This window comes from Myxine glutinosa, chromosome 4 (genome assembly GCF_964187855.1).
Source record: "Myxine glutinosa chromosome 4, kmMyxGlut1.1, whole genome shotgun sequence".
Lineage (NCBI taxonomy): Eukaryota > Metazoa > Chordata > Myxini > Myxiniformes > Myxinidae > Myxine > Myxine glutinosa.
The window spans coordinates 86,867,417-86,882,111 of record NC_136264.1 but is presented as its reverse complement, the minus strand read 5'-3'; the positions used below and the strand labels follow the sequence as shown (position 1 = coordinate 86,882,111).

The 14,695-nt window shown below is 41.1% G+C and overlaps 1 protein-coding gene across 1 annotated transcript in view; it reads left to right on the top strand.

Moving 5' to 3' along the window:
• Positions 1 to 14,695, top strand: part of WDFY3 (WD repeat and FYVE domain containing 3) — a 303,904-nt gene that overhangs the window by 208,197 nt on the left and 81,012 nt on the right. The window contains exons 23-29 of the mRNA XM_078775265.1: positions 715 to 826; positions 954 to 1,144; positions 5,722 to 5,874; positions 10,426 to 10,499; positions 12,521 to 12,771; positions 12,959 to 13,079; positions 13,389 to 13,606. Of these exons, the coding sequence (XP_078631391.1) occupies positions 715 to 826; positions 954 to 1,144; positions 5,722 to 5,874; positions 10,426 to 10,499; positions 12,521 to 12,771; positions 12,959 to 13,079; positions 13,389 to 13,606 (1,120 nt within the window). The remainder of the gene's footprint in view (positions 1 to 714; positions 827 to 953; positions 1,145 to 5,721; positions 5,875 to 10,425; positions 10,500 to 12,520; positions 12,772 to 12,958; positions 13,080 to 13,388; positions 13,607 to 14,695) is intronic.

Sequence of the window (14,695 nt, the reverse complement as noted above, 5' to 3'; positions counted from 1 at the left end):
TGCACCTCATTCCTCCCCAAACCAATTGTTTTTGTAAGTCTTCCTCTGCCTTGGTCTTCAACTCTGCTGTTGGTGTTTCCCCCCCCCCCCCCCCCCCCACCCTCTCAACTGTTTATTTTGTCTTGTCGTGTCTTCATCTGTTCAGTGTACTAATTGTAGCTCTTCCCCGAGCCTCGACTGTGCATGCAAACAAAAGCTGCACACACTGCAAATCCATATGCCTCCATCATGTCAACAGTATACTGTTAATAACACGCACAAAATGAATCATCAGGCATACTACATTTATGCTCTGGACCAGTGATGATTCTCGCGCCGACCCATGGGTCTGCTTGTTGACCAAGCATGGTTTACTCATTCAGCTGGTTGCCGTCCATGCGCCAATAGCATTATTCTTTGAGATGGTTCAAGTTTTATTTTTTACCAACCTCAATTTGAAGCCAATGATGTTCTGCAAAGGATCAGGGAAAAAGAGTACTTGGTTGGGGTGGGGGTCTAGGGGGTCTGGTGGTGAAAGTCACCATTATTTCCCTCCTTAAATCTGCCATTGGCAGACATATTGAAAGATTTGCATTGAGTAGTGGAAACGATTGTATCGAGTTGTGGAATATTTTGTGCCCAGGAAAAAAAATAATCTTTGCCTGCCTGCTTGTCTGTCTGTCTGTGTCTATCTTTTATATCTCATTTCTCATCTCTTTTCTTTTTTTTCTCCAGCTTGGTCTGCAGGCTCATGACAATGCCACGCCAGTTCGTCTCATCTTCAACTCTGCGTGTCACCTCAGTGGTCCTGCAAGGACCATTGGTGCTGCCATTGTGGGTTATTTAGGTGAGTTTTTGTCATGTTTTTTCACCAGTATATATTTACCAAAGTAGTGAGGGATCAGTAGAATTCATTGGTATTTTTTTTTTCTCTGAAACACCCACAACCTGAGCATCTTTGTTTCTTTATTTAGGAGTAAGAAGCTTTGTGCCTCGTTCGGTGGCCACAGCACTGCAATATGTGGGTGGTGCAGCAGCAATATTGGGCCTTGTTGCCATAGCCTCGGATGTGGAGGGCCTGTATGCTGCTGTGAAAGCACTTGTTTGCATTGTCAAAAGCAATGAATTGGCTAGCAAAGAGATGGAGAGGATACGAGGGTATCAGGTAAGAAATAAAGTCACCTCATATGGTCACACATACTTGAAGAGCTGATGAAGCTATGCAAGATGCCCACAATAGTCGAGGATACACCATTGCTTTTTATTTTCCAATGTATAAGAATATAATTTTGAAGAAATGGCTGACAGGGTGGCATAGGCCGTAGAGGTATCACACTTCCCCCGGCCCAGCTATAAACTGTCATCCTGGTGTTTCACAGGCAGGGTGATATATCAATGTGTGCATCGTCCCTTGGATGGACATTAAACTTGCGTCCCGTGTGCTGGCATTAGTTGGTGGACGTTAAAGATCACATGGTGTCCTTCATGACAAGTAGGCGAGCTATCGCCGGAACCATGAACAAATTACAAATTCCTGCCCTAATCTTAGTTGAAATATCAGGCCTGTACAGCTGGTTTGTAAAATTATTGGGTCAAGTTTCCCTTGGCCAATCCCACAATAATGTGGGAATAATTGTCGCCATTAAAGAAGTAGAAAAGATTTTTTTATGAAGAAAAATCTTCATTGAATAATTCCAGCTCTGTGCAAAAGTTTGGGTTATTAGTCCCCTACCGGTGTACACCGGAGGGTACGATAGGTTTGCACGCCGTCTGTCCGTCTGTCAGTCCGCCAGTCTGTCAGTCCGTCACGCAAAGAACAGTTTTCCGGACTTTTTTTCTAAACTATTAATGCTAATGATTTCAAACTTGGTACATGGTTTCCTCATGATAAGTTACAGATCAAGTTCGAACTTCACGACGTTTCGATCATTTTTGACAAAGTTATGGCACTTTGAACTTTTATTTGGGAATTCTGATAATTCTGATGATCCTTAACTCAGTGCCATTTTAAGTTTTAATTTCCTTTAAAAACCATTTTCTCTGCAATAATTGGACTGATTGAGATCAAATTTTCACCGTAGGGGGGACTCGGTCTGTAGAATATTATAATGGTAATTATGACGTCACAGGTCACGTGGTTCGGCCGCCATATTGTTTTTCGTGAAAACACGAAAACCCCTTTTTCTCTGCAACGGCTGAACAGATCGAGGCCAAACTTTACAGGCGGAATCGCATACCCATGACGAACAAAAAAGTCAGCGAGCATGACGTCATGCGTCACATGGTTTCAGAGTTATGACGTTTTTAAGCATGAACCTTTAAAACCTAGCTCCTCCCTCATTTTTGATCCAATCGAGGGGAAACTTCACAGATCTGTTCAGCATATTGGTCTACTAAAATGTCCTTTTGGAATTTGCGATAGGGCACGTGGTTTGGCAGATATCATTAATTAAACGAAAATATTTTAAAAATGGATATCTCTTGTTTATTCTAGAGTTCTCCTCAAGCCGCACCGCGCACCCTCAGCCTCGTCTGCGAATGTCAAAAGCGCGACACAGCGGAGGGGTGGGGCCAAGCCGAGCAACATATATATACACATCGATCATTGATCGTGAACCGGAAAATATAATAAATTACTGATATTTAGCGACTCGAAAGGTTCTTTATCAACAACTTATTTTCTTGTGCTTCTGCTGACCTGTCTGCAAGGTGTATAAATCGAAGGCCCGCGTGTGAATCACAGGTGAGCCCGTCCTGAGGTAATTAGCGATTGGGAACGATTCAGATTTCAGAACCTGTGGGTAAATAACCCTTGGTAATTTCCCTAACAGTTTTCCGGACGACAGACTGCCGGTAGGGGACATGTATTGCAGCGCAATACTCAGAATGCTTGTTACAATGATATTGGAATAACTCAAATAATGTCTGCCCTTTGCCTTCTTGAGTGCATCACACTTTACCCATGCTTCCTGTGTACGACTGAAGCACTCTTACAGGAATATTGTGGAAAATATCCCGTCATAGTTCTGTAGGGTGAGTTGGGTTCTTCTTGTTTTTCTCTGTTTAGAGATAATCCAATATGGCCTCAATGAGACACATGGCTGGACTCTGGGGTGACCATTTTAACAGTTGAAGCACACTAGCTCTAACCTTGTTCTCCAAAATACTGTTTTACTATACCGGAAGTGTTTTTGGATCATTCTCTTGTTGGATCATGAATCCTCTTCCGATTAAACGATATCCACGAGGAACTGCATGTTGCTGCAGTATCTGCTTGCACTTTTCTTTTGTTCACATCCTATTGATTTGGACAGGGGTTCCTACACTAAAAGCTGAGATACATCCCAGACAGTCGCAGAGCCTCCTCCTGTGTTTAGCAGTATGTTGCAAAGATTGCATGTCGTAATGTCCAACATGTCTTCGGCGCATGAACTGGCGTCTCTTCGATCCAAAAAGTTCAAACTTCGATTCATCGCACGATTCCATTGTACAGTCACCCAATGTTGGTGTCCCCTAGCAAATTACATTTTTTCATCTCATTGTGTGGTCTCAGCCATGTTTTTTTTTTTTGCTGCAATTTGGCCATGGATACTTGCTGCAATCAACCTTCTGTGCACAGTGCTGGATGAGATGTTAATGTTCAAATCTGCTCTCATTTCATTTGTCAGCTGCTGACTTGATTTTCTTCTATTGCATAAGCAGAGAAACTTCAAGTGCTTATCTTGCTTTGAGGGGTTCTTCTGGGTCTTTCTGGCCTTTTCTTGTCTTGGACAAAGCCAGTTTCTTTCACGCATTTCAAAGTGTACCTCACACCATGTCGGAGATCTTAAGCTTTTCTGCTATTTTCTTCATATTGTGCCCTTCGTCTCACAGAGTTTGGCTCGTTGCACGCTGTTCTTTTGAAAGTTGCTTCCTTGGCGCCATTCCTAACCCAAATATAGACTTTCAAACAAGGGAACAAGCTGATGAAAACTAATTTCACATATTCACTAATTTACAACTTTTTATTGTGGTTTCTTGTAATTCACATCAATGTAACTGGTGTAGATTACTTCAATAATTTGTTATTACAGTATTTCCTAAACAAAAATCCACAAACTATTTCCTGCATATTTTCTTTGTGGATAATATATGTACAGCAAAAATTTTAAACATTTTCAATTTCCTAATCTATTTTATATACTTAGTGGTAACTGTGATATTAAATTGACTTTCTCAGATATTTGAATTATTTTCTACCTGTATTGCACACTTCTAACTTCTCACAAATGTTTAATGGGGAATAGCACCACAAAAGTGAAAATAACCCAAACTTTTGCACATTACTATATATGCATGCAAGTTTATTTATTGATAAATAAACGTTTGTGTTTCTCAGACTATTATGAGCATTTTGTTCCGATAACGTTTTGAACGCTCTCTTGTAGCTTCCAATTAAAGCGAGCGCAGATGTTGCCTTGATATTCACTTTCTCACAAAGATGATGAATCCTGAAAGGTAGATTGTGCAAACCTGATAGAGTGAGTTTTGTAAAAGCTTCCTCTTAATTATTCCATCAATAATGTGGCCAATTTTCGTGAAATACGAAAAGGAAATATCTTGGCTTTACTCATCAACATCCTTACTGATTACTTGGGTAAAATAAAAGAAAAATATCCATTTACAACAGACACAATGGTTCCTCTTTTAAATCTTCATCAAAGCAATTTAATGGGTATGGGCCTTGATGTAATTTACCACTTGCATGATATTTGTAAAACGTTGTACTGTATCCTGTTCACGTGTTGAAACGGTACCGGTATTTCAATGTTGTACTCTATATTCCATACGTGTGCCAAATGTCCTGGCTGGTTTGCATGTGAATCACTCTTCTTCAGGAGTGCATAGTGGTTCTGATTGGTGAAAATGTAGGTGTTTGTACATAGGAAAAGCACATGCTCTGAAATGTTTCAAGGGCGGGTTTGCCTTTTTGGCATTCCCATCTGAGAACATGGCTCAATATGCTACATTACCAATTTCAAACACCGTTTGCTGTGCTTATCCATCCATTTTTTTTTGTATACATAGTCGAGGCTCATGGAAGAGCTGGAATTAGTACACTGAACGTGCTGATAACAGTGTGTTAAAATACAAGCGCACTGATATTTCCTCGCTTCCTTGATATATGGAAGGTAGTCAGTACAAGTTCAGTTGTCAGTACAGGTTTAGTTCAGTAGTCAGTTCAGTATGGAAGGTTGTCAGTACAAGTTCCTCCATTAGCCCTAAGATCATTGTTTAACAACAACAAAGTGTGCAAATTATTTTGAAATTGTCATATTCATTCAACATGGTGAGAATGTGATTTTACGCCACCATAAGGTGGTATAAGGTGGTAGGTAATTGTAGCTGGAATTTCATTTTCACATGAAATTTCAGACGGGTAGTTGGTAATCAAAGGCATGATTTAGGGTGTGCTTGACTGCATTTCACAAAGGCGATGAACAGGAACATTCCTTATCCCTCTTCACTGACTGGTTGCACACCAGCACATGAAACTCTCGCTAAAATGAGAACTCTTTAATACGAATCGGTTAACTTTTTAAAATTACATTATAATCCTTATACATACACAGCCTTTCCTCATGAGTTGGGCCAAGTGGTTGTTCATAAACCACTTACTTCTTCCTTTTCACAGTTTTTTGACATCATTGTTGTGTCATTGACTTATTGCTGTCCCTCACAGTTCCATAATGTTATTTGCAGCTCCTGGCTATGCTGCTAAAACGCAAACGGTTTTTGCTGAACAGCCATGTTCTACACCTTGCTTTCTCCCTGGTGGGAACTTTGGACAGTGGAAGAGAAACTAGCCTCATTCCTAGTCCAACTGCCTTCCAGGATCTCCTTTGTGATCTTGAGGTGTGTCTTCTATTAGTCATTTACATCAGTGTTTTAATTATGGTACAAGTTGGATTGTTTGGTGATCGCATCTGAGTGCTTGCCTTTGGTGATACAATGTCAGTTATAAAGTCCCTGCAATGTGTTGATTTGTCCACTGTCTTCTAATGTCCTTGTAATTACCTCCGCCACCAAAGGTGGAGGGAGGTTGTTTTCACCCCTGTCTGTCTGTTTATTTGGCTGTCTATTAACAGGATATCTCAAAAAGTTGTTGACAGATTTTGACGAAATTTGATGTAGAGGTTATGAATGTGACAAGGTCGAAATTATTAGATTTTGGTGAAGGTCTGGATCCTGATACTAGAATTTTGTAAGTTATTCTTCACCGTTGAGAGATGGGGCCAAAACCGATATGCATACATAACAGGCATTTTACACAATTTTACACAACAATACACAACAATACACAACAACAACAACAACAGGCATTTTAAAGCCATTTTCCCTGCTATAGCAGGGGTTAGCCTTGCGGGTCCCATGACAATCTTCTCCATTTTAGCCTATTTTCTGCATCTCCCCTTGTTAACCTCCTTGCCCGCATTTCTTCTTCCACCACATTTAGCCAAGTCTTTCTCGGTCTTCCCCGTCCTCTACTTCCTTCTACATTCATTTCCATCACTCTTCTCAACCAGTCACTTTCATCCTTCCTCAACACATGACCAAACCATCTCAACCTGTTTCTCTTCACAGCATCCATCACATGCTCTATTCCCATCATCTTTCACAATTCATCATTTGTCTTCCTCTCTCTCAACGATACTCCACACATCCACCGAACCATTCGCATTTCCACCCTTTCCAGCCTTCGTTGCTGCTCTACGTTCATTACCCATGTCTCGCTCCCATAAATCATAACACTTCTCACACATGCAGCAATACACCTTTCCCTTTAGCTTCAACGACACTCCCCTCCTCGTCAGTACGCCACTCAGTTCCCGAAACTTCTTTCATGCACATCTCACTCCAGCAACCGTTGCCGAGTCTGATCCACCTTCTCCATTCAGCAATCAGCATGTCTCCTAGGTAGCAAAATGTTTTCACACCTTCCTGCTTCACGCCATCTCCAAAATCCAACTCAACATTTCCTTAATCTGCAGCTCCCTCTGTACACACCTTACACTTGAATGTAGCTGCCACACTGGTCAATGACCCTCTCAGACCACTACATTTTTGATGAACCCACTCAGCGCACATTGTACATTGAATGGAGTTCACTCCGACACCCTTCCTGCACACAGCACACGGCCACTTCCCAGTTCTTTCCACCTCACCACATGCTTTACCACTTTCCATGACCTTCGTCTTTCCGATATTCACCTTCAGACCTTTTTTCTCCAGACTGATATGCATGATATCTGCAAAATTTATGGACAGATTTGGATGAAACTTAGTGGACAGGGTTGTGTTTGTGACAAGGAATACATTGCTATTTTGGTGACTATCATAACGGATCCGATAATTTTTAAAGTGATTCTTCACTATTGACAGTGCTAAAACCGATATATAGCACGGTCTAAAAATGTTATGAATGGATTCGGAAGAAACTTGGTGTACAGCCTGGGAGTGTGACAAGGATGAATAGATTCGATTTCGATGAAGATCCAAATCTGGATACGAGAAATTTATATATATATATTTTAAGTTATTCTTCACCATTGAGAGATGGGGCCAAAAACGATTTATAGCATGATATTTTAAAAAGTTGTGGACGAGTTATGACAAAACTAGGTGGACATGTTAGTTAGGTGAGAAGAACAAGCCGATCCGATTTGGGTTCAGGTCTGGAACATATCCAGCCTATCTGATACAAAAAACTGTTCAGTGGTAAACTGTTCAGCCTGGCAGAGGTATGCGCTCTACCAAGTGCTGTTCTAGTTATTACTGCAAGTGTTGAACATAGGACTTGTAGACAGCTTGTGTGTGGATGGCTGATGGATTCTGGGGTTGGTGCAGCACAGACATGATGAGCCAAATGGCCTCCTCCTGTGTGAACGTTCCTTGTATATCCTTGTATATAGAGCAACTCAATGAGCCTTAAATCCACAAAAAAGGATTGTACGGAGGCATGTTGCAAAGTGATGTTTCCTTTTCTTTTCCTCCACAACAGGTAAAGATATTTGAATGAAACAAAGTGCAGTCTGAACAATAGTTCTTCCTGCCACTGGGTGCGAAGTTTCCTGATTCTGACACGAGATGTCTCATTGCTACATTAGTGAAGATGGCAGAGGGCAGCACGACATTGCCAGTGCCGTGAAGTGTGAAGTGCTGGAGACGAGAGTTGGGATGAGCTGACTGGAGATGAGAGATGGGATGACTGACTGGAGTTGAGCTGACTGGAGATGAGAGTTGGTATGACTGACTGGAGATGAGATGACTGGACATGAGAGTTGGGATGATTGACTGGTGATGAGATGATTGGAGATGAGAGTTGGTATGACTGACTGGTGATGAGATGACTGGAGATGAGAGTTGGGAAGATTGACTGGAGATGAGATGACTGGAGATGAGAGTTGGGATGATTGACTGGTGATGAGATGACTGGAGATGAGAGTTGGGAAGATTGACTGGAGATGAGATGACTGGAGATGAGAGTTGGTATGACTGACTGGAGATGAGATGATTGGAGATGAAAGTTGGGATGATTGACTGGTGATGAGATGATTGGAAATGAGAGTTGGGATGATTGACTGGTGATGAGATGACTGGAGATGACAGTTGGGATGACTGACTGGAGATGGCAGTTGGTATGACTGACTGGAGATGAGATGACTGGAGATGGGAGTTTGATGCCCCATTACCATTTAGTCAGGTTCACTATGTCAATAAATTATATTTCGTTCAAAATCATGGTAGATTAGCAAACCTATACATTTTTGGAAAGGTTATAGCATAAGGAAACTAAAAATCAATGTTTACATTTGGAGAGATACCTGTATGGCGGCCATTTTGGATTTTCAAAATGGCCACTGTAAAATACATATTTTGTTCTATTTCTGCATCTAATTACCCTAAAAACTTTTAAAAATATACTAAACCTATATTTTCAGGGACAAGGAATCCAATGAAAGTATCAAATTAGTGCTATGGGGAATGGTAAGACACGAATCAAAGGTTTTGAATTGCAAAATACTGTCTTTATATTTGCGATAAGTTGCATAATCAAATACATGTTATCATTTTGTACAGGCAGTTAATAACATCAAAATGTGTCACAATAATTCATATCACCAAACATACACAGGCAGTCAGCAAAATCATATATACACATGCAGTCAGTATAACTTCACATCTACACAGGCAGTCAATGACAAAATATACACAGGCAGTCAATGGCATCAAACATACACGATTACAGAATATGCCATTTAGAGTTCGTCATCACTGTCCTGTGTGTCGTATCCGACAATATAGTCCGCATCGTTTTCACAGTCCGTTCCACACAAGCAAAGGTCGGTCAAATTGATTGGCAAATCGAATTGGTCGAATGGTCGATCGAATCGAATTCGATGAATCGAATCGAATCGAATCGATCGAATTGGTCGAATGGTCGAATGGTCGATCGAAGCGATTGGTCGAATGGTCGAATTGGTCGAATGGAATTGGTCGATTGGTCGAATTGGTCGAATCGAATTGGTCGGAATTGGCAAATGTAAACATTGATTTTCAGATTTTCCATGTAATAACGTTTCCAAAAATGTATAGGTTTGCTAATCTACCATGATTTTGAACGAAAAAACATAGTGAACCTGACTAATTCTGAGAGAGTAATATATGGTCATTGGAGTACCGCCACAAAGGATCACCAACCCTGACTTGGCTGCATCAGATTTTAATTTCTTCCCCAAACTTAAGGAACACCTTTGTTGATAACATATTTCTGATGACAATGATGTCAAGGCCGATGTGAATCGCTTGTTAAGTCTGGAGGACGCACATTTCTATCGTAGTGGTACCACCAAACTAATTGAATGTTGGCAGAAATGTGTGGACCACAGTGGAGATTATGTTGATAAATATATATGCACCATTGTAGAATAATGATGAATGTTAGTATTTATCTTTGTTTCATTCGAATATTTTTACTTACCTATTTTGGAGAAAAATAAAAGTAGTTTTCAATACGCCCTCATATATGGACTCTACATAGAGGTGCCAAATGCCTTTTTTTCCCTTTTTTTTTTTAAATTAACTTTGGGTTTCACCTCATTGTTCCATGCTCCCCTCAAGCCAGAAAATGATTTATTTTTATCCCAAAATATTAATGCTATTATCATTTGTCAGCTGTTTTTCTGCTTTGTTGTAGTAAAAGGAAGTATTTGATTGATTTGTCCAAAACGAGTTGTTTTATTAAGGTGAAAGTTGAATACATTAAGCAATTGTCATGTTTTTCTAATTATGAAAAGAATCGTCTGCTTTCAGTCATATTGATGTAATTATCTGAAATTGAGTCCATGACATCCAAATTTTGATCATGTTGGCATCTGATTCTGAGCCATGTATTTATGCCTGAAGGTATGGCTGCATGCACCCTATGAACTGCATCTGTCTTTACTGGAGCATTTTGTTGAACTGCTCACAGAGTCGAGGTAAGTTTTGGGACTTTTGTAGATCACACATGTATGACCTTTGGAATATTAATTCACATGTTAATCACAGGACGCATTTCGATGCTTAAAACTGTTTCTTGGCAATAGTGGCAGTCAAAAACATGTAAAATATATAGGGAATCATCACCAAAGCTTCTATCTGAGGTGACAGCTGTTTGCCACTGGGAATCTGAATTTCACAATTGCTCAAAAGGCATTTGTTAGGATTCCATTTAAAAGTCCATTTAAAATGTCGGTAGAATGAGAGAAAAATATCATACCTGTTCCCATCCATAAATAATCTCGTTTTCAATGTCGATTGTTATTGGAATATATTTAGGTGATTTGGTTGGAAGGGGAGATAAGTTTGAAGTGGGTAGGTGGAGTTAAGGTGAAAATTATGACTGCTATGCATTGCTTGGAAAAAGTACTTCTTGATTTTGCAAGGTTTGCTTTGTCTTCTTGGTGTCGGTATATGTGCCTTTTTCCACATTCCCAGTAGATTCCCAGTAGTTGGTGTTTCTTGGAATGAATATCATTAATACTCCCACTGTAATAGTATGGAGGTCTGTTAGCCACACTTATCTGTTCACCACAAGTTTTGTTTTCTGCACTAAAAAGGTCAGTTTCTGCAGATCATCAGTGCACGTGTACAATCAAGAGTCAATAATTCACAATTTGGTCAAGATAACAAGTTGCCTACTCTCTTTGGTCAACTCATTTTTTCTTATGTAACATGGAATATTAATATTTTTCACAAGAAAATGCTGACAGGACAACCCGCTTGATGTTCTCTCCAAACATTGCCCAGGAAGCATGAGGCCAGAAGTTTGTAGCAGCATTATAATAAGTTAGGGAAAACTCACTGGATAAATCACTGCCATTGAACTACCTTGCCATCCCGTCATAGATTTGTAATCGCTAAGATTATTAGGGTTCAGTACATAAAAGGGTTGGAGAAAACATGTAAAATGACCAACATATACGATCTGCTAACTCAAGGATTATCGAGAAAAATCCTATTTTTTCCCCTCATCATATTCCAGTTTCATGACAAAGGTAATTCAAAGCCTGCCCGCGTCCACTTTGTATTCAAACCAAACTTGATGAAAACAACAAATAAGCAAGCTTGATGTCATGAAAACCGTTGACATGTCAAAACGGCAAAATCGATCATTCTGATTTTTGGTTAACCAATCCACAGATGCAATGCAAATTTTGTTCAAATTTCAAGTCAATCGGATGAAAATTGACAATTTTATGAAACCTTGACCTTTGACCTTTTGATCTTAAAAAAAGCAAACAATTGGCTTCTAGTTTTTGATTGGTGAACCAATCCAGTGACCCAGTATGCAAATTCTTCAAATTTCAGGTCAATTGGATGAAAATTGACGATTTTGTGACATTGACCTTTGACATTTTGACCAAATTATTTATACGTCTTATACATATTCTCATAATAAAGATTTGTTGAAAATTTGATAACAAAAGCCCAAATGATAAAAACAGATGCACTGCCGCCCAGCCACACACACACACTCACTCACTCACTCACTCACTCACAGACAGACACACACACAGAAGTGATCGCAAAGCCCCATCTCCTGCTGAGTCCAACTGTCTAAGAGGATGAGTCTAAGAGTCTAAGAGGCTGAGTCTAAGAGGATGGGCTAACTAGTGCGGAATGTTGAAGGAAGCTAAATAAACTAAAGAAAACTTGCAGGTATTTAACAAATCCCAGTGATTAAAGGTTTAAATAAAAAGTGATTTAATATTGACCATTCGGACAGATGAAGGTCTGTAGAAACCTGGTGCAACAACGCCATAATGTTGGCAACACCAGAAATTACTTTAAAATATGGATTCATTTTCTTTATTTTTATTGAGCTTCTTGAAATTAGTCTCACATTCTGATTTTCATTATTTAAAGTTGGCCGGTATAATAACGCTTGAAAAAAAAGTCATAATTGACCTCTTGTCATTGTTCAAATACATTGTCTTATTTCTCTCCACTATCCCAGTGAGGCATCTCTCAACACTCGGCTCATGCTCGAGCTGAACCTCGTGTCACGGCTGCTGTGCGTGCTTCCTGAGCCAGGCCTGGGCCGACCAACGGCCATTGCTGTTGGCTCAGTCCTCAGCTTGCTTCTCCAGGGCTTCCCAAAGCAGGGGGACTTGTTACGTTTTGGCCAGTTTTTGGCTGCCACACTTCCTGCTGGGCCCGCCAGTGAGAAACTGATTGAGTTGCAAAAGGAAGAGGCTTATTGTCAGGGTATGGTCATATCATTATTCTGACATTGTAATGTCCTGCTTCATTTGTTTATTTATTTTCATCCATGTTTCTTCTTACAATATTGATGCTGAAATCAATATATTTTTGAATACCTGCCAAACAATGCTTTACATGCTCTTCAGTGAATGATCAAATCTTACTAGGATGATTTATTTTTTGCTGGCAGGATCAGAAAGGGACTCCAGCTCTGCTGCGAATACCTGGACTGTTTGGTTACGGAATCACCTGCTTGGTATCTTGCTAAAGCTCCTACAAACACCTCGAGAGAAGTCAGGCCTCAGTCAACAGTGAGTGAGGAGCCATTCTTATTGAACCTGTCTACCATTTGAGTGTGTAAGGCATAGACTGGACAGCTCACAGGACGTGTACTACACCTCTTTAGAGAAAGTGCAATCATGTTGATTTGGTCTAGTCTGGTTTGACACTAAAGTTTGCCTCTCACAACATGTTAAAGTCGAGTTTTCAACAAATCACTGAAATTCTGGTGAAATATATATCATAGCATTAGCCGCTGCTCCACTTGTTCCAACGTTCATTACTTTACTCCCTACCACAAATCCCCTTTCCTCAATCTCCACCCAACTCATGTGTTTTAGAGCTTGTGAGGAGTTGAGCAAGGTCCTGGGTTTGGACTGGCTATTGCTCTTTCTTCAAGGCCACCTGCATCCCAGCACCGTAACTCTGGCCTTGCGCATTCTACTGATCACTTTGTCCCACCCAACAATCCTGGCTCGATTCCGTGAAGTCACCTTTGGAGGAGGATGGCTGGATCATACTGTTCCTGTCCACACCAACCGTATAGGTTCAGTCCTGGGTAAGCAGAACAGGCATTTTCTATAGCATAACAATTAGACTTAACTTATAGAAATTACGAGGGTTGCTCTTGTGAAAATTATATTTTCACATGCTTTACAAAAATACAGATGCTGGTGCTGCATGCAACAATCCTCCCATGATACTGCCTTTCACTCAATTAATGTTTGTGGCTGTGGCTGTGAAAAGCTGGTACAGGGATGTCCATCCACAAGGTCACAATGCATTTTAAACCATTTGGAGCGGGCTAACACAGATCGGATTTTATCACCTCACTTACAGTGGCCTGCAAAATATTTCATTCCAAAGTTTTCACATTTTGATGCCACCTGAGCTTTTTTCGTTATGTTTTCAAATCAAACTTAATATGTAGAGTCTTCACAAACTACTCCAAAACGATAAAGCTGCAGATGAAATGTGATAAGTTCGATTAACAGAGAAAATCAGATGATTCTCAGTTTCGTAAGTAATTAACCCTAAACCGCTTCAGGAACAAACTATTTGTTTGAAAAGTTACAAAATAAGTATAGTAGACTAGCAGAAGTACCCAGCATTGCCGGGCGGGGGAGGGGAGGGGGAAGAGGAGGGGAGGGGAACGGGGGGGAGGGGAGGAGAGGGGGGGGAGGGGAGAAGAGGGGGGGGAAGTACCCGGCATTCCGTGTATAAACGTGAGGGGGGAGGGGGAGGGGGGAGGGGGAGGGGGGAGGGGAGGAGAGGGGGGGAGGAGGGGAGGGGAGGAGGGGAGGAGAGGGGGGGAGGGGGAAGGGGAAAAGGGAGGGGGAAAAGGGAGAGGGAGGGGAGAAGGGGAGGGGGAGGGGAGGACGAAGGGGGAGGGAAGGGGAGGGCCAGTCAACAATGACGTTGCAGTTCTCATGGTCGGAGAGCAGCACAACAATCGCGACATTGTCCTGAATCTTCGCAACAGCACGAAGCGGATTTTGGAGACTCACCGATCCTGTGACGCCCTCCAGTACCAGCGTTGCCGGGTGGGGGAAGGGAGACCCGTACATTCCCAACCCGTACATTCGCCCTCTCGACTCAAGCTCACTCGGACAAAAGCCTCGCACAAATTACACCGTGAAGGCCCAAT